Here is a 25,196-nt window from a genome sequence, read left to right as displayed (position 1 = left end):
CCAATGTCCCTTTAATCCGTCTGTGCATCAACATCCTTTGGTAAACTTGACGAACAAACATTCTGCTCCACAACCGGAAAGAATATCGTCATGACCAAGCAGAGTTGTTGTGATATGTAGGAGTAATCGCCCTTCTGAATGCATCAGAGGACCAATGCGCACAGCTAGAAGGTAGAATAGCATTGCTCAATGTTCCTTAACAACACAAATATTTACAGGAAGCAAGCAAAGCAGACTTGCCAAACCAGGGACAGAACTCTAAAGAGAGATGGAGTTTTCTGTGGGGTTGCAACTGTTTTTCCAACGTGTGCTTTTATCTTATATGCAGCCATTTTTACTGCTACTATTGAGTCAGATGCTTTTGGCGGGGAAAACATTAAAGAACTGAAGTGGGATCTATGAATTTTCAAAAAATGTGCGTATTAATGAATGACTCTGCTCCACATCTGCTCCAGAAACATGATTCAATTGTGCAATGAGCTACTGTTTACTGTATGTTGTATATGTTTATTAAATACCATAAAAATAATTATATCTCCTCTTTTAAGATACATTCATGAGTCTGTTTTTGTGTTATCATTAGTTCTCTTTAGGATGTTATATCATGTCTGAAAGGAAAGTTGTGCAGACTTGGTGACCTAGTGTGAAATGCACTTTGAAGGCATTCAAAGTCATCAGGATGTCGACTGCAGCTACAGTCCCCCCCGTCTGTTAATTGGTGAGAGATGCGTATTGTGACTTGTCAAGAGGGGGGAGTAAATGATGGCTTACCTGCAACAGGAAGCTTTTGATGTAAGCTGTGAGCTTTTTGTAGAGCCATCGTTGTGATTTGCATTCAAGCACTCAAACACAAACACAAATACACACATGCATTGAACAATTACCAGCTTTTGTCGAGTTCTTGTGTCTTGGGGGCAATCAGGAAATACACGACTGACAAAAACCAATAGATTAGTGAAATACATTAAGTGATAGACTTATAAACCAGAAAGCTATTGACATTGTAATTTGATTTAGACAGAGATATCTGTGGTTTAGTCTGGAGGAAAAACAGTAGCTGGGAATGACAGTCCAACCGGACATTTTTAGTATAAGATTAACGCAGAGGCTTACAAGTACAAATAATCAGGGGTTTGTTAGATTTGCACAGTGGTATATGACCAAAAAAAAAAAACTTGTCATACTGCTGTGGAAGCAGATGGGGCTGTCCATTAGAAATCTCAAGCTCACAGCAGTAGCCAGCAGATGTGGCAGGAAGGAAGGCTGGGAGGGAGGACTCTGGAGAGAAATCTAGGCCTTCCCTTCCGTGCATGTATGCCTGGATGATCACACCGACAAGAAATCTACAATTCAACAAGCGCTTCATGTGGGCCATGCCTGCAAGCCACACAGCTGCGCACAGAAATCTGCAAGCATCTACAGTATGTGTCTGAGGGAGACAGGGAGATAATAAAAATGTGAGGATAAGGAGAGAGGAACTGCCATGAGATTTACATATGTGTTGGTCTATTATGAAAGCTTCCATTCTTTTATAATACATCTTTGAATTAGTTCATTTTTTGGTTAGTTTTTTAATTTGAGTCTTAAGAAAAGAAGATCCTGCATAAACGACTCTTGCTCAGCATCACAATCAAAATAGCCTGTGTCCCTCTGGACTTTCGTCGAGAGTATTGTTACTTTTGTTAAAAGATCCCTGCAGACAGAAAGTCAAAACATACAGCTTATTAACAGGTTTGCGTTGCATTGTTAAATATTTACCACAAGACACTGCAAAGTAGAAACAACATGCAATATGATAACCGAAACCTCAACAGTTATATTTCTCATACACTGTAGAGCTGCTGTAAAAAAAGGTTTATTTCCTTTATATAGAACAAAATCACAAATCTGCCCCAAAGGGCTTGACAATCAGCACATACAACACTTGATAGTCTTACATGTACTTACTCTATTAATATATACTATTAATAAACTAATATAACAATAAAAAAATTCCAATTGTGCTAAAGGGTAAAATCAATAAATTCATTGAGCAGCCTAGTCACACATTAAAACCATATATGTTATTAGAGGCATTTATTAGAAAGGATATTATAGAAGACACTGTAAAGTGTGATATGTCAAATTCAGTTGATTTAATTTAAAGAAATGAAGTTTTACTGGTATATTGGCAGTTACCTGTATTGCTGATTCATCCAAATATAAATAAATTAAATAATTGCCTTCCCCAATTCTTTCTCTCTGTCTCTAGCTTTCTCCAAAACAATAATCCCAATTTGGAGTTGTAGTGGTTACCATGGTGATGTGTGCAAACGGATAATGGGGCAACTGTTAACCTTTGACTGGTTAAAAGCCCCAAGCTGAGCGGGGGGGGGGGCGGGGGCGAGAGTGGTGGCGGGGGGTTGCAGGGACACACACACACACACACACACACACACACACACACACACACAGGGATGTCAGAGAGAAAGGAAATTCACACTCATTTCCTCCGTGTGGTTTCGGTACAAATCAACAACATCCTGTCCTTTTGTGAATCCTGCCTGCCCTCATGCTGGTTTGTGTTTCAGAGTAGGCGTTATAACCCCCCACCCTTCTCCTCTCCTCCTCCCCCTCCTCCTCTTCTTCTCCTCTGTTTTTTTTTTTTTACACTACCATAGAAGCTGTAGTCATACCTCACATTGTTGCAGAGGAAGGAAGGGCACGTCCTTGTTCGCAATAAACGGCTTTAGATAGAACAGGAAAACAAGCGGCCATTATTTAGCCTAATTGAGCCTAGGCCAGTGATATGAAAGGGTCACCGGATGGTTTCGTTTGATAGTGATGATAGACTGCTTAAAATAGAAACCACCCTCCACACTATACTATTTTATTCATTAAACCAACTTGTGTCACATTCCTTAATGGCTTTGCTAAGATGTTTTGTTTCCTAAAATGTAGGTCATGACTGCATCTTCGTGTTTTTCATTAGACAGTTTGGCACCCATTAATCAGCATCGAAAGGATCAGATTTGCCAGCAATGAAAAAATAAATAAATTAATTGCAGATTTAGCCCCCACTCATCACGCTCCGCTCCCCCCATCTATTACACAAAAGCACCATAATCACATCTCCTTTAACATGTTGCAGAAAGCGAGAGCTGCATAGATAAATAAATCAACAGACCAAAATAAAGCGAGAGTGGCACCACAGCCGATGAGCCGACTCTTTATGTAAATCAGTCCTGACATTGCCCTTGTGACCAAAAAAAAAACCCACCTCCTCATTCCCTCACCCCCTTCTCACACACGCCTCAATCGCCATTTCTTCCCATTCATAAAAATCTCGGCATCGCGCCTGCGCAATGCAATTCGGAGTCCTCCCCATTCATAAAAATGTAACCTCCGCATTTCAGCCCTCCCGAGTTGCTCTGCCCTCCCATTCACAAAAAAAGAGAAAAAAAAGCCGAGGCATCTGCGCAGTGCCGTCCCTTCCCTTTCCTCTACCCTCCCATTCATAAAAAACCCACTTCCCTCCCCCTCGGTGGTTGCAACATCATATCCAAAGCTCTGCGTCCACAACCGCAGTCGCCTTTTACGCACCAGCGAGTGGAGAATAGTGCAGGAGATCTGCTCTCCTTTCGAATGACTTTGCTCATATCACATCCAGACATTTGGACTTATCCGTACTCAACATTTGTGGAGCTACTCACTCGCTTGGACTGGACTATAGACTGCGCGCAAACGTCGTGCGCAACGAAGAGATGAGAATTTTGTCCTGAAACCAGAGTAAGTGATCACCTCTGGTGTTTTGTCATTATTAAATGTTTGTAACTTGTGAGCGTGTGGCTGCACAGCCAGACTCCTTCGCCCCCTTTCCTGCCTGCGCCTGACTCTCAATCCGCTGGATCGCAGGCACGAAAGCGCTCCTTGCTAACTCTATTTTGCAACAAGCTGTTTCGCCGACCAGTGTTTGCACTTTGTGTAAATATTTAACCACTGATTTCGTACCAAAGGCAAGGTTGAGGGCTCAGAGTGGAGAAACAGCGTCGCGTTTTAAAGCGCGACTTATTCGCAACGCCACTTCTTTTTGACAGCATATGCATATAAAGCGTGGCTATTTGTGGCTTCCCTTTAAAGCCGCGGTCGCGACAAAAGCCAGCGGAACATATCCATATTTCAATCTCTGTTGAAATCTCCGTCCCCTCTGAAAGACTGTATGTTGTAGCATATCTCGGGCGGTTCTGTTGCGTGTCTCGTTCTCCGCCTGGTTGGCGCAGCATGTCGGTTGTGTCAGGTGTCTTTGCCATTAGCGCTTTCATTTCGTGCGGCTCACTTCTTAGAAAATTAACAAATATGTCTTTAATCCGTTTATTTTGGCTGCCAAGAGCGATAACGTCCAGGTATACGCATCTAAACTACGCATGTAACCGCCGCCGATTAAAATTACCCCTCGACCGTCTGTCTGGTGGCACACAGTGTACGGTTTTCAACATCAATGTCATATTTTTCTCAATGTACAGATATTAGGAGTGATGTGTTGAATACGTGGTTACAATGCCTATATAATCATGCTATTTGAATATGTCGAGCGGCCGCCTCCGGTTTTATGACTCAGTCCATTCACATATCGAAGGGAGGGACGCGCACGCACACAGGCACACACACGCACTTGAACACGCACTGTTCCGGCTTGGAGCTCATAATGGTCTAGATTTGACGATCACAAAAGCTTGTGTCTGTGCCAGCAATGTCGCAACAGGTTTCTCAACCAGGCTTCTGCAAATCCGAGGAAAAGGAGAATAACGAGCCCACGGTCAAGCAGAGCTGTGTCGACTACTGACATATTTTTTTATCCATAAAATAGATCCTCAATCAGCAGTAATAAAGCACAACACGACAGTCTTTAGGTCCTTGGAAAATCCAGGTTGCCTTGACAGATTAATCCGAACCATAATTCATGTCATGGTCTGAATGAGGTTTTGTGGGCTGTTTTGCAATAAGCTAACTAAACACTGCAGATGTGGGTCAGTGGAAATGTCGGACGGGCTGCGTCGTTTGTCTTCAATCATCTTATTGTTTCCTGTAAAGCAGGTTAGGTATTTGCGGGCTGCCGAGAGTTCGTCGATGAAATGAATGATGAAACCGATTTCGTTCAGGCTCATCATGACTGGAGCGCATTGATTCATGCTTGCAGCACCGAGTGCAGCCACCAGCTTTCATTCACAAAAAAACCTGCAGTTCACAAAATCAGATCCATTCACAAATGGCCAGAGTGTCCCGTTTTGTCTGATTCAAATTTGTGTTTATGTACATATATTGAAAGAGATCCTTTACAACATACACAATTATAGGTAAAATTGTATTACTGTCTTTTTAATGACTGATTCCAGCCAACGACTTAATTTTCTTTGCTTCTTGCGTTCATTTTGGTTTTGTTGAAGTCCCATTTCTGGCAGTCTTCTCTCTTTGCTCTGCCTTGTTTTGCATCTTTGAGTCTTTTGCATGCAAGCCCTGCTCTCTGGTGCTCCCTGCTCTTTGGAAGAGAGGCGAAGAGAGCCCAACTCCTATTGTTCTAATGTCAAAGTTAGAATAGAGCAGGTTTGAAACCCTGTTGGTATTCAGTCTAAAGATCAAGATCGTTTGGAAACTCTACATTCAGATTATTGCAGAAAACCGGCTTTGAAAGAGGTTTCGGTTGAGAAACTGAGACGCTTTTGTTTTAACGATTTAATTGTCTTTGGTGAAGCAAACTATGTATAATACATCAGTCAGTTTAACATGCCGTCCGAGGAGTTGATCTATAATCTAGTGAACCCTTAGCCATTGTATGTATTATAACTGTCATATAGAAAAAATCTCTCAATCATGTTGAAAGTAGTTGTATTAGTCGGTGGTAAGTCATCAACAGAAGCAATGCAAAAGCAGCAGAAAATTTTAATTATACCACGGATAAACGTATATCTTATACTTGTTAAAAATAACATGACCCTCCAATAAACATTAACATGTGTGATTAAATACAAGGTTGAATACATGCAAAGGATGTTTTTTTCTCTCTTGTCAAATAAATTGAAGATTTTATCAACCCTGATTTGGTTAAAGACAAATTAAGGAAGGCACATAATCACACTGTTTATGGCGAACCTGGCTGTCATTCTTCGGACAGTTTTGTGACATATATTATGTCATGTAAAAGATCAAAATCTTCCCTGTTATGCTTGATTCTTAATATACTTAGCTTTATTTGTGATTTCAAATAAGATGTTTAGAAAAAAAAAGAGGATCAAAGGGGTAAAAGAGCAGGAACTTAAACAACAGCAGATGCAACCGGTCATAACTGTCTCTTGTGTGTCTGTCTTTTTGCAGTTTTGCTAAATGCTGCTTTAGAGTGAAGACGTGCGAGGCACCAGCCTACACATGGAGTCCAGGGTTCCCCACCACATCCCCGGCGTGTCCTCCTCCCTCATATCCCAGCCCCTGCTGGACAGTCGAGTGCCCTACGGTCGCCTGCAGCACCCTCTCACCATCTACCCCATCGACCAGATAAAGTCCTCGCATGTGGAGAACGACTACATCGACAGCCCTGCCGTCGTCTCCCAGCAGCCCCCGAGCCAGAAGTCTGTGAACCGAAGAATCAATTGGCTTGGTCAGAATCAGGAGGCCTTCCTCGGGGCAAACCACAACCATCATCACAATCACCAACACCAGCACCACCAGCAGGGCAGGTGCGAGCCCCACTCCCACCAGGACACCACCACCCACCCTTGGATTTCCTTCAGTGGGAGGCCCAGCTCCATCAGCAGCAGCAGCAGCACCTCGTCTGATCAGAGGCTGTTGGACCACGCTGCCCCCACCCCAACGGTGGACCACCATCCAAACCTGCACCCCCACCAGGGCCCCGTCAACACAATCACAACCCGAACTCCAGGCTGCTTTGCTTCCTCTGAATCAAAAGTCCTCACCTCCTCGTCCTCTGCTTCCTCCTGCGCCTCCTCTAAATCGCTGGACCTCAAGTCTGCACAGATGCCTGCAGGAGGCGTGTGCACCACTGGAGGCCAGCAGGGGTTGGCGCTGATCCCTTCCTCCCCGGCCGAGAAGAAGCACCTCCTTCTCTGCGAGCACTGTGGGAAGTGCCGATGCACGGAGTGTACGCTCCCCCGGACCCTACCCTCTTGCTGGGTCTGCAACCAGGAGTGCCTGTGCTCTGCTCAGAGCCTGGTGGATACAGCCACCTGCATGTGCCTGGTCAAAGGGATCTTCTACCACTGCACCGAGGATGAGGACGACGAGGGCTCCTGCGCCGACAAGCCCTGCTCGTGCTCCCAGGCCAATTGTTGTGCACGCTGGTCCTTCATGGCTGCCCTTTCAGTTGTCCTGCCTTGCCTGGTCTGCTATCTGCCAGCTACAGGTCTGGCCAAACTGGGACAGAAGTGTTACGACAATGTTAGCAGGCCCGGCTGCCGCTGCAAGAACTTGCAGGGTGGTGTGAGTGCCCCTGTGTGTAAAAACGGAGGCGTGGAAGCAAAAGTTGGGACGCTAGAGAAGCAGCCGCAGGGATCATGATAGTGGACCAAACTGGCTAACGGTGGCCTTGCTAAGAATTGGACAGGACCACACAGTACTTGCTTGCTCTCTATGGATAGGACAATCCAACACCAACCCCTTAAACTACCCCATTAATCTACTGGAAGGTGACTTATGTAAAACAAAGGTACTTAAATGGCTTCTTGACCTATGTTGGATGATCAAATGGGGCCTATTCTAAGAGAGTTGGCTAGAATGAATAGCTAACAAGGCCCTCTGAGATGTTTTTTTTGTTTGTTTGTAAGAGTGACACAAGAAGAAGAAGAGACAAGATTGTGGGACTGGTGTTTGCGTTGTTTCGCAAAGATGGCTGAAGGCACAAAGTCATTGTACCTCTCTGCTGCTCCGTATTTCTCAACTAATTTTGTAACGGTAACTAACCAGAAGCTGGTTGCTGATCCTCAGATAACATAAAAGTTATTTGATGGAGATAAATATCTATACGCTCCCCTACCACCCTCCAAAAGCACAGCCCAGTGTCCCTCTGTCTGAACAAACACAAAAACGTGTGATCACCTATACTGGGGCTTTATAATAGGCCACTGCAAGAGTGAAACCACCACTTACTCACTCTCTCCACTGTTATGATGAACATCATCTTATAGTGTCGCCATTTTCCCTCTTTTAGCTTAAAGATGCTAGCTTGGTAATGCTAACATTTTGTCTCTAAGAAGTAATCTCCACGGAGGAGCTGTAAAAACGAGCCTTTGTGAGACTTAAAGATATTAGTAATTTTCCATAATTCTTACTGTCTTGTGCATAAGCAGTCGTACACCAACGGAGAGAGAGATGGTCACTTTACCGTGTGTTTCCTGTTTTTGAGGGGTGAATCCCAGAGGTTCTAAAAGTTTTTGAATGCTGTTCACCAATCACCTCAGAGGTAATGCATGTCATGACCTGCATGCTCTAGTCTAATGGTTAGCCACCATGCTAGAAGTCAATGTGTCGTAGAGAAATTGTGTAAAAAGAGTACACCCAACCTTCTCAGGGACTGTTTCAGTAATCCTCTCTAGAACTTGGCCTACAGCATGTTGATTTCTAAACTGCCTAAGAGCCTGGTCTACTTCCTCTTTGCACAAGAAGGCAAAGAAACATTTAGGGGCAAAAAGGCAATAGTGAATAATTTAAAACAAGTAAGCTAAGTGAGCGACAAACTGGCCAGAAAATAAGGTTTCCAGAGGAGAGGGGATGCAGGTGATAGATAGTGAATAGAGGGGAGAGAAGGCATAGCAAAGTTGTTGTTGTGTTTATATCTAGTCAGCCTTTGTCAAAATCAAACCTGCCACTTGCACAACCTTTTTAGGAAGACGCAAACCCCTTAAAGGATGTACTAAAGCACAGTATTAACCACCACCTCAGCTATCTCACATTACGTTTGCGTGCACTACATTTAGTCCACACACCCCAAGCCCCCTCTACACACAGTGTCTTCATTAAAGTCTAATCATGCTGCATAGCTGCGTTAGTCAGATAGTCTGTCTTTTATTCTTAAAGTCTATTTTTGTGGCTTGCATGATGTTCTTAGGACTTTGCCAAAGGAAGCTAGCGTACAGTAGCTTGTTTTCGCTGTCTGAGTGATCACAGTTGTTATGCACATTTGCCAAATGGAGTAGACGGCAGTTGGTTCTTAAAGGCATTCTGCCCTTTAATACAGATGGCCTTTTTGGCATAAAGGCAGACTGTCTTTGTTGCTCCATAACACACACCTCTCTTTCATGTTGGACCCTTAACTTCCATTAGGGCGCCTACCTTTGCTCATAGCTGTATTTGTCTTGTTGCACAAAGCTGATATCACACAGGAAAAAGAGAAAAAAAAAACACACTGTCCTTAGTCTTGAATGTATGAGGCAATATTTTCAAACCTAGCAATTCAGTCCGAGAGAAAGGTGCCAAAACTGAGAATGATTGTGTGACTGGGCAAAGGCCTAATACATGTAAGTGGGCGGCAAAAATCACAAATGTTTTGACGATATATTTAGTAATAGAGCTATGCAGGTGAAATGTTATTTGCTGTAAATAGTTTCACAACATTTGTGTTCTTTAGAAGAGACTTTTAAATGTCCTTGAAAGATTGCATGGTACGTTATAACTACAATTCAGTACAAAATATATAGAGAATATATTAGATATATATTTTGAGGGTAAGATTAAGATGTTTTTGAGGTTGTGAGAATTTAAAAAAAAAAAAAAAGAGGGAGGGTGGCTAGAGGAAGGTTCGGGAAGGGGTAACAAAAATGACAGGTCTTTCTATCACTAGCACTTGATTTAGAAAAGTATGCCGGGCAATAACAAAACAAAAAAAAGAAGAAGAAAAAACTCCTGCTGTTAATGCTATCCATGGCTCATTAGCAGTCGAGAGGCTAAGCTAATTCCCTGGTTCCTCTCCGAGTCCTACAGACTGTGGACTCATTGAATCCACACAGGGAACACAATCTACCCCTATCCGGATCAACCCATTTCCTGCTGTTACTGCTCAGTGTCTCAGCTCTCTCCCCTCTTTTTCTCTCTCGTGCTTTTTTCTCCTTCCTCTCTTCCCTCGTCTTCCCTCCTTCCTCCCTGAGAAATAGTCCAACAAAACACCCCTGGCCTTGATTGACAAACACAGCTGCTGTGCATAAACTTGTCATACCACAGAGACGGGAGAGAAAGACAAGTCTGTCTCTCTTTCTCTCCATTTCTCGTCTGTTATCCCCCCCGTCTTTGTTTTTCCTCTGGATTTTGTAGATCTGTGCCATCTTTTTAATCAGTGGACCTCTTTTTCCAACAGTTGCTGCCTTTCTTTTCTTTTATTACGCAGCTCTGTCACTGTAAGAGTAATACTCTTCACTTCGCGTTAGCTTTATACTTTTTTTTATGTGCTCGCTAGCCTGTTCAAGGTGTGGAATAATCATTCAACAACGACAACTCAATGATTAAAACATTTTTATTCTTCTCTCTTTTTTGCCTCTGCTACAATGCTGTGACTTTTACACACCCACACCCCTTTGTGTCGCTTATTTTGCGGGCACAGGTTTTTTTTTTCAACCCAAACAAGAGGAAAAGTCTCATACAGCTGGGTGATGATACTCCATTCCTTTATGCCTTTGCAATGTCAATGTTTGGGATTAAGAACGAGATCTGTGCTTTTGTTTTGTTTAGATATAACAAAAAGAAAAAAAATCTCTCATATAAAAGGTTCCCTTTATAGATATTTATTTTGAAGTTCTATTTTATATAGTATTTATTTAGATGGCAACTTTTTGTTTGTGAAGAAAGCTTATGTCGAAAAGGAATGTACATTGACAATGGAAATATATATTGTTAAATATACCAGATTGTTGTGTCGTTACTTTTGTGAGTAGTTTTCCCCAAAATAACACACACACACACACACACACACACACACACACACACACACACACACACACACACACACACACACACACACACACACACACACACACACATCATGCACTCTAACATCAGAATGACTTGCACCTAGCAAGATATTAAGTGGGATTTTGGAAAAAAATACTCTTCTCATGTTGAGATAATAATAATAATAATGTATTAATCAACACTTTCTACTATTAAAGCTTGATAAGACAAAACGATCAACATGCTGGGTAAAAGTTGAAGTCCTGCAATAAGCTTGCACATGGAAAGTGCATTTTAGTACAGAAATCCTTTTTAAACAGCTTTTAACGTCTCCTTAACCATGTAAGATTATGAAGATATGCAAATTACTAGATGCTGATTACTTAAACTGTTAATCATTTTCTAAGACAACATTTACGGGCTTTAGTTGTTTTACATCAACACTTCTACTTCCTGAGGTCCCCCGCTTCCTGTGACTGAATAAATTGCTCCCTATAAAACACTGGTAGGTCACTGAAGGCCAAATAAAGCAGCTTGACCTTAAACTGAAAGAAAACATTACATAAGCAACAGAAAATAATTCCACGACTTCCTCTGGACGATGTAATATGAGACAGATGGTCACTTCATATTAGAGCTTATGCTTGATGGCTGCTGTGTTTGTGTGTGTGTGTGTGTGTGTGTGTGTGTGTGTGTGTGTGTGTGTGTGTGTGTGTGTGTGTGTTTGACTCACAGGTTAAACTGACTTCCTTCTAGTTTATAGGGGTGGTCTGTTATAATCTTGATGTGTAACATTCCTTTCTTTGCAAAGCACCTCCTTAAGAAGCTGGAGCACACAAAATCTTCCTGTTACACACACACACACACACACACACACACTGTCATCACCCCCCATCCCCCAGCCCACCTGTGCTGCTGTTACCCCAAGGCACTCTTCCTCCCCTTATGCCCTTCCCCACTATACGCTTGTTTCCTGGGTGTTTACCCGAGTACACCTGGGAGAGCAGAGTGGAACAAACGAACGACACTGAGTGTGCGAGAAAGGTAGAGAAGAGACAGCAAGAAAGGAAAAAGAAGACATAAAAAGAGCAGTGCAGTGTTGGCCTTCCAGCATCACATAAAGAACATGTTTCCGCTGCAGAAGCCCTGCAGGCGCTGCACTGTCTGCTCCAACAGGTGAGATCAGAGACCAACCTGCCTGTTTACCTGCCGGTCTGTCGGCACACACCTGGAACAGCTCGCACACGCACACACGCGCACACACACACGCGCGCACACACACACGCACGCACACACAACACACACGCGCACACACACACACACACACACACACACACACACACACACACACACACACACACACACACACACACCTGCATTTGACTTCCTCCACACCTTCATTGTCATCTCCACCCCACCGGTTCACATACATATCATCAACACAGGAAGCTTCGGCACAGGCAGGTGAAGGAGAAACCATTTATTATCGGCTAGTATTATGGCAGACTGGAATCACTGAGGAACCAGTCCTGGGTCACAAACTGTGCATGCAGATAATTACTTGTGCTGTGGTTTGGCCTGCTGCACTACCAAAAGGATTTGGTTTACCACAGGAGACAACGCAACCAGCACCCACCAGAAAACAGTTGAAACTAATTCTTGAATGTTTTAAAAAACACTTCTAGTAGGTCAGACTGCTTCTGCATGTTTGTGTTTCGCTTCATTTGCAGCGTTATGGTACAATGTCAAGAATAAGGTTGTCACACCCAGCACACACACACACACACAAAATACACAAAATACACACACACACACACACACACACACATCAGATGTTGTTACGGCAAAGTATTTCTGTTGCGCTGGTAATTTCTTACACATGCAGACATACTCAAATCCAAGTATGGCAGTGTTACATGAATGAAGAGGGAAAAATTGCTTTAATTATTATTATTAAATGATCTCCGTATTTTTCTATATTAAAGAGACTGTATGGGATAGAAAGAGAAGTGTGTCAGTCGCCCTCAGGCTGGATGGGACTTTGCTCCAGTGAGGCCATGATGTGTGTGTGTGTGTGTGTGTGTGTGTGTGTGTGTGTGTGTGTGTGTGTGTGTGTGTGTGTGTGTGTGTGTGTGTGTGTGTGTGGATTGGACCATCATTACATTAAGTCCTACTGAAAACAAAGGTTGTGGTGCGATATTGCAGGACAATGAGATCATTAGGTGCATCCTCCAAGCAACATAATCTGACTTGACCCATCTCATGTTTGTCGTTTTATCTGCTGCATTTCACAACCGGCAGAACCCGTCCTGCTAAGTCTTATCGCCGTACATCGATGTGACCCGAGATACCACCTAAAGGGGCAAACCTCCACTTTCCAGCGTTAATCTGCATTTGGGTAACATATGTTGGACCAATGCTGTGAGGCCATGAGGGAAAACCACTTGCCAGTTTCCTGCAATGAATGATGTTTCCCCTCAGCTGGTCTCTGAATCCGTTTGAGATTTTCAAGAAGCTAACAGTAATTTTGACTTTCCACCACTTATGTGCTTCAAGTTAGCTCAAGTAAATCCCCTGCAGTTTGCTGTTTAGATGACATATTGCAAAAGCAATTTTCACATCTGGTGTAGCGCTCAACCTAACCCCTTCGGACCAACAACCCCCAGATGCACACACACAGACGCACACTTTCCTCTCTTTCCCTTTCACCCCCATTCATCCCCCTCTCTCTATTTCTCTGTTTACAGAACACAATCTATGAATGCAGATAGATATTTTTTGTATTAAAAAAAATGTGACAATTTAGCGATCTGTCGTTGATACAGCTTTGAAGTTGAGGCAGTTTCCACTTCCGGGTCTGAATTTAATTAATTATGCAAAGGGAGAAGTGCCAGAAGCTGCAGTTCTTTGAATGGCCACTTCAGGCTGGCTCTTAGAGAGAGTCAATCCCCATAGGCCCCTGTGTCAAAATGCCCAACTTTACAGCATAAAGAAACATGTTTACAGCCTGGTGAACATTTTTTGGCCTATACAGTTCATTTCCCCATTCAAGCCTGATAGCTATCATTAGCATTAGATGGTAACTTAGTATTTGCTATGCTCACAGTACCCGACATTGCAGGGTCTTGCGCTTTCCCAGCTCCACTCGCTAGTCCAAAGATGGTCACGTCTGGCTCCAAAAAAAACAACATGGCAATGGTCAAATTGCAAAATTGAGAGAAAGGGTTATGACAACCCTAATCTAGGCCAAAGCGGTCATGTGGCATGCACTGTAATCACCTGGCAACCAAGGCACTGCTCCTTTGATGTTTTTATGTGCAAATTGAAAAGGGGCATAAAGGACACTTTGTAGCCTTGATGTAGGAGCAGAATGAGGATGGCGGGTGAGGAGGAGTTTATGTCCGTGTATATATATCGGTGCATATCGGTGACTGTTTGAGCGATTCGTAATGCTCCTACACATATGAGATCCAGCACAGGTCTGCAGGAATGCACGCTCTTATATGGGGCAGGCATGGCAAGTGCACACTGTTTGGAAATGGAACCCCTGACATTTAGACCTGCAGATTGCAAAATCATGTCGCCTCCCACCACACACACGTGCAGATGTCCAAACACACACAGTATCTCCTCCTCTGCCCCCCCCTGCCCCTTCCCCCCATTTCCCCTCCACTCTTTCCTCTGTGGAATTCAAAAGTAAAATGAACTTAAGTGTGACAGGACGGCTTGAGCTGCAGGAAAAACACACATTTCAACACTTGGGAAGTGGCGGGGAAAGCAGAGAGGAGAGGAGCAGGAGCTGCTGGGATAGCCGGAGGTGCGGAAGGAGCAAAGGAGGAGCGGTCGTTTGGGATTCTGAGAAGCTTGTCCGATCGAATGTGCTTGCAGTTCTAAAATGGTCAATGAGAGCCTCGGTGTGCTTGAGCTACAACTGTAGATATTAAATTAAAAACATCTTAGTGTTTCATGAAAAAATGTCAGTCTTGACAGCTGTTGTCAAACATCCAAATAGTTTTCACTTCCAGTATATCAAAAACCAAAGCGGTGGTGCTGCAGCATTTTTTATAGAACAAAATATTTCCCAGTTCACGGCTTAAGTGTTCCTTTAATCCAAAGGAGGTGAAAGAGGAAGAAAGACAGAAAGAAGAAGAGAAAAGAGAGATTAGCCACGATTTTTAGTGCCGCAGTTGCCTGCCTACCAGCAAGTCAGCCAGGCAGTCAGCCTGTCCACCATGAAGCCAGTCACCCAGCCAGCAAACAAGCCAACCGGTCCATTTCATTCAGTGGGGCCACTGGCATGGGACCAAGTAATGCCACTAAACAAAGAGCTACTGTCTTGCATCACTTCCCCTCAGAGAGGCCATCCAGGCCGCAGCCTCTTATCACCAGGCACTGCCAGTCTGCAACACACAGAGGCCTCCACCACACCGGCCTCTTTACTGCTTTCTGTTACAGCCTTCTCCCATTATACCACCATTATACTAACCCTGTACCCAGGGGGAGGGTTTTATTTCAGCTTTCAGGAGTTTCAACAAAAGGGGCAGCACATAAAAAGAAAAACAAATCAAACCCATCAAACAGCATTTCCACTTCTTGTCAGTGGACTTCAAGACCGCAGTGGTGTTTTAAAAACTTTTTAAAAACATTACAGGCCAAAAAAGTGATATTCTACTCTATTCTGTTCTATTGTGATCCTATTATATTCTTATTGCAGAAGTTAAGCAGTGAATGTCTGGAATCTTAATGGGCAGCTTTGCTCCTCAGTCTTGATAAGTATTCTGCCGGTGTAGTTTGATACTTCCTTCCATTCCACAACCTCTGTGTGTGTGAATGTGTGTGTGTGTGTGTCATGGATGCGTGTCTGTTTTCAACAGGCCCTGTGGCAGGGGGGGTGGACATGTGTAAAGGAACAGTTGCATTCCATTCAGATCCTCCCCTCAAAGGGAAAACACACACACACAAAAAACACACTCATTCAAATGTGTACAAAGTAAGCTTAGAAGAACACACAAACCTAGACCTTCTCTCCCCTCTTTCTCACTCCTTTCTCTCTCGTTCTCTCTCTTTCTGAACAACAGCGGAGGAGAACGGTCCCCCCGAGGCGTCGGAGGGGCCAAAACTGAACCGACCAAACTTGGCTTCCGACCCCGGAGCAGCGACACGCCCCCTTGGCGGCAGCCTGCAGTGCATTCCTGGTGAGAGCATTGTCAAAGCCAAGCACTTCCTCTGGAGCAGGGCCAGCCCCGCCACAATAACATCTCATACATTTATCTCTTGGCTTGAGTCTCTTAAACTCAGTACTGACACAAACAGAGAACAGACACACATGTGCATACATAACAAATAAACTGTGTGTACATGCGTGCACACGTAGAAAAGTATTGCAAAACACTGTTTTGAATCTGTCCAAGTGTTCTTAAATATGCTCTTCATCTAATCTTGTTTTCTCTTTTTTAAATGAAGGTGTTGCACAGACTTTTTCCCTCTCACGATTCCACTAGATAGCAAATAGCGTCACCTTCATCCTCCACTTATGACGGGATACAGCTGAGATCCTATCCTCCTCGGCCTCATGGGTCTCTTCACACGGGCTCTCAAAACGGTCTTTCAGGGTTGAGAAATTGACTGCATCCAAGAAAAAAAGTGTGCACCAAGTTTTCAATTAAGTAAAAATCTATTTCAGTCACTTTTATACTTGGTTCATCTCTTTCATGGTAAGTCAATCATGCAAAAAAAAGAAAAGAAAACATGTATAAAAAATTAAAGAATGATCCATCATCTCGCTGCTGGGCTCCTTTGATTTTCAGTGGATGTATTTTCAGATGTTCTCACAGTGAAAACTATGATTTAGGTTGGTTTCTTTGTGGCTTCACAGGGATGGCAGTTAATTAGAAAACTTTACAAGAAACACAAGCAATTGTGAAAGCTTATAGTTTATACCCATTTGTTTGGGGAAGAAGAGAAACAAACTTTTGGGACCCTGTAACCTATGAAGTCTCTTAGATTTAGGCTATGTTAGTCTTACTAATTATTCATGTCAGAAAATAGTGAAAGGTGCCCGCTTTAATTTCACAAAACCCAATAGCATGTTTCAAAATTGCTTGTTAGTCTTTCCACGATTTGGCTTCAAAGTCACTCAGGCTTCTTCATGTAATTCCTACTGAGGTTCTTGAAAGTTAAATCTGCTTCATTCACATGTTTGCTTGTCTGTCCGTGCTCCAGCTTTCTATTCTGTCAGGACAAATGCGAAAGGAGCGAAGCACACACAGAAAAAAGAGGGAGAAACAAGGAGAGAGAGAGACTTATGTAACAGATATGACTTCACAGGAAGTCAGGGCCAGTGTGTGTGTGTGTGTGTGTGTGTGTGTGTGTGTGTGTGTGTGTGTTTATTTGTTTGTTCCCTGGCCTGTTTGTTTCTAGTATGCAGTGTGAGCGTACCCATTCATGTATGACAGTGTGTTTGCCAGCTTTGTGATCCACAATGAGGCTTTCTATTGGACTCAGGGGGACGAATTGATGTCCACTCTGACTCTTACTTCTCAGTTCCCTGCGTTAGCCGCTACAAACATGCAGTCATATACCCGTATAATATGGGGGATAGTTTTTTTTTTCATTATAAGGTTGGTGTTATCATATTCAAAAACATTGGTGTTGGTCTTGAGGTTTACTGAAAAACGGTGGGACAGTTCTCTGCTGTACTGAGGCTTTTCCTTTAAATTGTGGGTTCGAATGCTGTCAAACTAAATCGCCAGAGGACAGTTGGCATACATGAATTCTCTAGCGACAGCCCACATGCCCATGAATCTCTGTCCGCTCACCTTTATAGGACATGAATTAACTTCCAGAGACTCAATGACTGTAACTGTCACTGAGGCGAGACCCAGAAGAAACAAACCCAGACATCACAAAAAGTATAAATGTGAACTTCATCCTGTGGTACATTACATTACAGTCATTTAGCAGACACTTTTACCCAAAGCGACTTACAATTCAGTATCTATCTACTGTAGGCACAGCTACGGGAGCAATTTTGGGGTTAAGTGTCTTGCTCAAGGACACATTGACATGCGACTAGCGGAGCAGGGGATCGAACCGACGACCCTCTGATTGAAAGGCGGCCCTGCTCTCCACTTAGCCATGGTCATATGGTATATGCACACACACCAGCCTATAGACTGTGCTTCATCATGCTATAAAGTAACTATGAATGCATACACAACACTAGTATGGACTCCCTCTCACACACCCTTGGGGACTTGTAGAGTTTAGTTGTGAAGGCTGGATATGTTTTGATAAACTTACAGCAGCTTTGTATTACAACAGTGGTCATGCCAGTGACTGAAATAATGATGTTACACACATCTGTTACTTCACTGAATCTGCCAATTCGCTCTCAGGCTCCAGAGAGGAGAGGAGAGACCCTATACTTTGTGAAACGTTCCCCTTGTATATTTCACATGGTCACATCTTCTTCTTCAGCCGATCTCTCACATAGCTCTACCGTGAAAAAACCCTCTGTCCTTCCTGTTAACATACATCTGTTTAGTCAATATCATGGGCAACAAGGAAAATCACCACAGCAACCCACCAGAAACAACTCACCAACTCACACACTAGCTGACCTATAGGCAAAGAGAAAATAAGTCAAGTCATGTTTTCTCAGATGTGTGAGAGTTGTGTGTATGTGTGTTTGCATGTTTAGGACTTGAGGGTGGGGTAATGTTGGCATGTCTCACCACGGTTCAAAGTTTCCTTTTAGCTCTGTTGGCCCTCTCTTGTTCCTGTTGGCTGACCTTTTCTCTTCCTGTGAAGTTCCTGTCATGCATTCTCTGCTCTCGAAGGTCACAGATCTCTCAGCCGAAGCCAGTCGTACTGAATGATGGTTTAGAAAGGAGGTGTATTATCCCAGAAATGGAAGTCAAATATTTTGCACAAAAGGTGTGTACACTTTTGATTACATGAAAAGCTGGTGTTTAGTTAAAAAAAACTGGCACTTCTGAGACTCTTGTTTAAAAAAAAAAAAAAGTAGAGATGTGTAGAGTTTTGTGATGAAATCCTTAAAGGGAAATTCAGGTATTAATTGTAACCATTCTGACTGAAGGCTCATTTATTTTTGCACCTCCGTTGTAGAAAGAGATCAGAGCTGCCACAATGTCAGGAACACAGCCTCTGATTGGTCAACAGACCGAACCCAAGGCATCAGAATTGGTAGTGGACAGCTAACAATAACTGTTTTCAGCATGAAAATTTTTTTTTAAAAAAATGAAGTGTTAATTTATCGTTATGGATTTGTATTACAAAGTCTCCAAAAAGACGCTGCAGTTCAAGGCTGGAACACAAAGCTTCTGAAAGGGATACGATCGCATGCTGCATCTCAGAGAAATTAAGGATGTCATATACGACATACTTCCGCACAATATATGGCAGGCTGTATTTCAGCATTGTAAAGCAAATTGATCCGTTCAGACAGAAGACCATAAATCAATGTGCAATACAAACGCATCCAAACATTGTAAATTGGCACAGGACACAGAAAAGGTTGCCCTTCTTGCTCTATGTGCTTACAACCACATATGCAACAGAAGAAAAGAAATCCCCAAAACCTTTTTGCCCATAGACCGCCATTACAAAAGAGGTGTGTATGACTGTTGACCGTTGATAGTTACTCTTTGTATTATGAATTCATAGACTATTAAGGGGTAATACCTGTAAAACTTCCCCTGAGCCTTGAAAATCAAATTTTTCATGCATGAAATCATCTTTTATGGGTGTCATCTGGAGTGAGCAAACAGGGCCACATAGTGATGCACGACATAAGTGGGCTCCACAACACGGAAGAAAGCCTTTAGGTCATGTGCAATATTAAATTGACAAACTACTCTTTTAATCTTACTCAACAAAGTGCTCTATCCAGCCATCAATCAATAGGCCTCAATGGACAGAACCTCTGAAAACACGGAGAGCGCGAATGAATTACAAACCCTCTGGATTCACTTGATGCCAGCCATTGTGAAAAGTGATTTAGTTAATGGTTTCCAAGAAAAGGAATCTCTAGGAACTACAGGAACTAGTTTAGCTAAACCACATAATCACACACACGTTCATGCATAGACGTACAATTGCAGCCGAATGTATATTAGCAGCAAGCCTTGTAAATTTTGTGGCAGTAGTGTGAGAAGTGGTCTGGCCTGTGAAGCCCTGTGGCCGGGAATACTACTCCTATGGCTCTGTGTGTGTTAGCCAAGGATGTGGTCTGTCTCACTGAAATGCTTACGAGACGGATCCTTCAGACCCCCCCTCTACAGTATCTTGCATGCATGTGTGCGTCTGTGTGAGAGAGAGAGTGAGAAAGAGAGAGTGAGAGAGAATCATTCAACAGCCGCTCCTCCGTCCAGGAGCATCGGATATTGGATTAGTGTGTTAATCTTCCTCTCGTTCTTTTCTCACGTTCCTCTTCCCTGGGTCTGTGTGTGTGTGTGTGTGTGTGTGTGTGTGTGTGTGTGTGTTTGTGTGTTTGTGTGTTTGTGTGTTTTTGTGTGTGTTTGCGTACACTTGCCTTCTTCAAAACCTCCTCACAGACCCGATTCATCCTTTCCTTTCTTGGCAATGGCCTACGATGCTGTAAACAGGAGGCCCAAACGTCCATGTATGTCCACGCTGCCATCCAACTATGAAAGAGTACAAGGAAAATGCAAGATGCATTTTTAACAGCTGTCTTTTAGTCAAGCATCCATAACAAAAAATGAGGGATTTTTAAGTGATACATTAGCTTTCATTGCTTGGATTGAATACGTATCCAAAGACGAGAAGAAAAAAACTTGGTATAATTGTAATGTTTCCTCTAACAGCCATGTAACCGATGTTGGCATCTTACGCATGGAAAAGACATCTGTCTTACTTCCAAGCTTCAAAAATGTTATTTGCACTATATCCTGCCTACTGTCATGCCAGAGTGAGTATTTATTAACTTGTTATGTATTTTTTCACCAGTATGTCTACTTTGGTATTTGGCACGTATGCTCTTTATCCCAAAATCTCTTTATAACAGTGTTTTAGAGAAATTAGCAGTCTCAATTCAGGTTTTATATTTTAATACGAACATTGAAATTAGGGGACATTTCCACAATTGTGTGACATACAGGGATTGTTGAAGCATTTTTAAGGAGATTTTTCAAAAGGAGCTTTAATGTCTGAAGTCTGATGGGGCAAGAAACAGTTTCGCACAGGAAAACTGCATGCAGAACTATATGGTAAGTATGTTATAAGTTGAATCTTGAAGTCCGTCTGCAATCTGCGATGGATTTTCCCAGCAGGCCATTTGGGTAATAGGTTCACTGTTTGCCTTTGTATTCTTTTCTTAATAAGTTTGGCTGATTTCCAAAAGAGAGACTGGAGCACACTGATTGATTTGCGGCCTTTAATAGAGCAAACAAATCAACCTTTTCAACACCACTGAGTCCAAATCAGAGTCAAAATGGACAAAGACATAGGGCAACTACATGTATTGTCAATATAGAATATTGGATAATTGGTTGAACACGATTCCAAATCTATTGGATAACTGATTCAAGGGTGGGAGTTGCCATCAGTTCCACACCCATGCACTATAATGACATCAGAAACATAACAGTATATAAATATACAGCACTGCAACTTTGAAGTGTAATCAGTTCTTTAAATGCAGGTCTTCATTTCTGCCAAAAGGTTTTATTGTGTTCAGAAGATGAGGCGTTCTTGGGTGAAACCAGTCAGATTGAGATTGTTGTTGATTATTACTATGTATACTTATAAGCCAAATAATGAGATAGAAGTAAACAAACTTGACACTACAATAGATGCTCCGTTTTTCTGTAGCACTTAAATTCCCACTTTTGTGGCCTTTATATCAGATAGACATCTTGAATTGTTTGCAATTTTATGTGTTTATTATGCATAATACTTGGAGGGGAGTGAGTGGGTGAGAGACAAACAGAGAAAGAGGGAGAGAAAGAGAGAGTGACTGAGAAACACTGAGGGAACAGAGACAGAGCACCTGCTCGGCGACCTCGGGGCCCAGACAAAGACACCTCTGTCCCACAGTACAATGACGTCCGGGACACTGGAACTTCCTGTGTCTGGTGGGACGACCAAATAGCACAGCAAGCTAGCTGTTGGTGCAGGCTGATTCTATTTACACACACAAAGCGGCGGGCAGTAATCTCTCCAGAGAGAAACATTTCTGTGCAAGTAAAATTAGTAATATTTCGGGGAAAGTAGTCCTTTGAGTCATTTTAAAATGCCTCGCAGTTTGGAGTCTGATTAATATGATGAGTTTGCTTTTTCTTACAGATGTTAATGTGTTTTCATCAACAAATCAATATAATCCTTTGTTGTCTTTGCGATAAAACGCAGTAGAGAAGTCAGGAGTCTGGTGCAAGAAACACAAGGAATCACCATGACTTTTTTCTTCCTTGTCTTCGGCCTCAGAATTCAGCTCAGCAACAGGGCCGCGATATTCAGTGTTACGTAATTGTCCACCACCTCAATGTCTGTCTTTGATAACAGGAAGGAGACTCAACCTTCTAAAATCAACAAACCCGTCCTTGGATTTTTAGAGCTGTACAGTCCAAGGAAATCAAGGCATAACATGCATGACCTCCTTTTCCTGCTAACAGATTTAGAAATATATGTTTAACTGTTTTAAGTCTATAGTTGTAAATCACTCACATTCAAATTAAATAAACATTTAGAGCTTACTGGTTTGCTGCCTCCAATTTGAATCAATAAAAGAGAGAAAAACAGCAGATGTATTCCATATTTTAAATACTGCTATTTGACATGCAACCAAATAATGCCCAGGTCTTTTGTATTTATGTTTAAAGAATACAATATATTTCCCTTCATACAAGCCAATCAGTAAACCTTAAGTTAATAAAGCAACTCTGTAAATGCAGAGATATACACAAAAAAAGACCATTATATGACCAAAAGTAAACAATCTATTCTATGTAACTTTAAACTTAATAAACACTGTATGCATCCTGACGTGTGACATGTTACAAAAAATGATGTCACCCTAAAAGGCGGGTAGACTGGTTTTTGGTGGGTTTAGTTTCCACCACAACAATGAGTACATGTCAGTGCCTTGCAACCTTGCAGATTTTTTTTTTCCTTAAATGCGACTTCTGTAAACCAATTACATACATTCCGACTCGACCAAACCCCGTAGTAGCAAAGCTGTGTCACAGTCATTATGGTACAAGATATATGGGGAAAGAACAGGGTGTTGAGCCTCGCCGATACGACGATGTGATTGAAGTTTGATCCTGGCCACCAATTATGTGGTTGCTATGTTTCCTCTGTTGCTACCCTGGTATCTTCCTTTCACATGTCTGAGAGGAGGAGGACAAGGGGAGAGGAAAGGATATATTATAAACACATGTATGTATAGGGGAAGTCAAAAACATATTATTGTTGGGGCTAAAAATTAGGATTTTTTACATGACTTAACAAAATAGTAGCAACAGTTTTTTGAAGTGGTATTGTAAGAGATTCTAAGTGTGATTTTTTTTTCTCTTGCTTGCACTGCAGTCACTTGATGAATTTGAAGTTTGGTTTTTAGGTGTCCCTCCTTTCTGTCTTTGTTGAAACATGTTGGCTATACACACAAAAAAACATGCCGCACCAGTTCATATTCAGTGATACGTGAACTCAACAGCAAAGATTCTTGCTACGAAGTACAAAAAATCTATTTAATTTCACACCTTGACGCACATTCAGAGTCGCTGTAGAGTAAGCAAAGGTGTAAATACATCCAAATAGGTACATTCACTGCTTGCTCACAGCAGTAACTGCAATAAATATTACGTTTCCAACAGTCCGTAAGGATCTTTGCTGGTTCCACTTTCTAATAAGGTGCCCTTATAGATCAATTATGAGCCAATCAATATAATTTAACAATTATGTAATTGTAAATACCTTAACAAAGTTCTCTTTATCAAAGTATGAAAACATACAAAATGCATTGATGTCATATGTGTACAGAAGGGCACTGTCAAATCGATCAAACTCCAACGTACAGAAGGTAAAGTATTAAAACAAAAACTAATACATAAAACGGAGATAGATAAAAAATAAAATACTTGGTTGTTTGTTTTAGTGCCGTGTTGCCGCAACCCCAGCGATACCACTCGATCTCCTTCTCTGCTCAGATAATCACAGTTTGTTTGACACAAAGAACCACAGAATTGCACAACAAATACTTAAAATTTTGGAGGTTTTGGCTTTTTTGCAGGCTTACACGATCCATGGTTTCCCAGATACCACTTCTTTCCATCCCATCTCAGAAATGCCAAACCAACACAGACCAATCAAATCTTTTCTTCGGCGCAGCTGTGAATTAACCTGATTTAACCACATTCTTTTTCTAAGGCTTCTGATATTGATACAATGGCCATAGAATGCAGTTCCTAGGTAGTTTGCAGTGACATATTTTACTAAGCCTATTCTGCACTCCAGCACTTTGAATTCTAAATGAAATACTGACGATGTTTAAGTAATTATTTACAGCTTTAATTTTGTGATATTTACATCCACATCTGACGAATGGTGCAGTCATTTTAGCCACTCCAACCCACTGTCCATCAATTGTGTAGTGGTAAAAAGTAATTGCACAAGTTAAAGAAATAGTTAATAGAAACATTTTTAGAAAATATCGATTTACTTCCTAGCTAAGAGTTAAATGAGAAGCTCGATACCACTCTCATGTTTGTATGCTAGATATAACGCTGTAGAGCCATCAGCTTAGCTTACCATAACAACTGGAACAGCAAGCTGATCTTTGTTCACGGGTAAAAAATTAAATCAACACCTTAATAAAGCACTAATAAACACCTGTCCTATCCTGTTGCAAGAGATACACCAATATCGGATATCGGGCCAAAACTGACTCAAATAGCTGGACTGGGTATTGTGACAATGGGGCCAATCAGTTCAATTCTGATTGTATACTATATACTTTATATACTGAAATTTAAATTCCACAGTTTGACCAATTTCTTGCTGCATTAAAAAGGTTTGCACTTGATTTGTAATTCCTGTAAACTTTGAAGATTTCTTTACCAAGTTGCTGGTCCATGATTTATTATTCTATTAACAAATAACAACTTTTATCTACGTATTTATTTGTTACATTTTGTTTTACAAAGTTAGGAAAGCAATGTTTAAGCCAAGCCTGATGTTGCTTTACACATAAAAGAATGATTCCAGGCTCTTCCACGCCGTGCAGCATACAG

At 42.1% G+C, this 25,196-nt stretch overlaps 1 protein-coding gene across 1 annotated transcript; it reads left to right on the top strand.

The window, feature by feature from the left end:
• Positions 1-3,542: 3,542 nt before the first annotated feature.
• Positions 3,543-10,875, top strand: spry4 (sprouty homolog 4 (Drosophila)). Its single transcript, XM_068715719.1, has 2 exons — positions 3,543-3,768; positions 6,349-10,875. The coding sequence occupies exon 2, from the start codon at positions 6,400-6,402 to the stop codon at positions 7,543-7,545; it is 1,146 nt and encodes a 381-aa protein (XP_068571820.1). The 5' UTR covers positions 3,543-3,768; positions 6,349-6,399; the 3' UTR covers positions 7,546-10,875.
• Positions 10,876-25,196: the final 14,321 nt, after the last annotated feature.

This window comes from Cebidichthys violaceus, unplaced genomic scaffold (assembly GCF_023349555.1).
Source record: "Cebidichthys violaceus isolate CVI_PGR_0920_01 unplaced genomic scaffold, fCebVio1.0.p SCAF_20, whole genome shotgun sequence".
Taxonomy (NCBI): Eukaryota; Metazoa; Chordata; class Actinopteri; order Perciformes; family Stichaeidae; genus Cebidichthys; species Cebidichthys violaceus.
The sequence above is the reverse complement of the archived record's forward strand: the minus strand, read 5'-3'. Positions and strand labels throughout refer to the sequence as shown.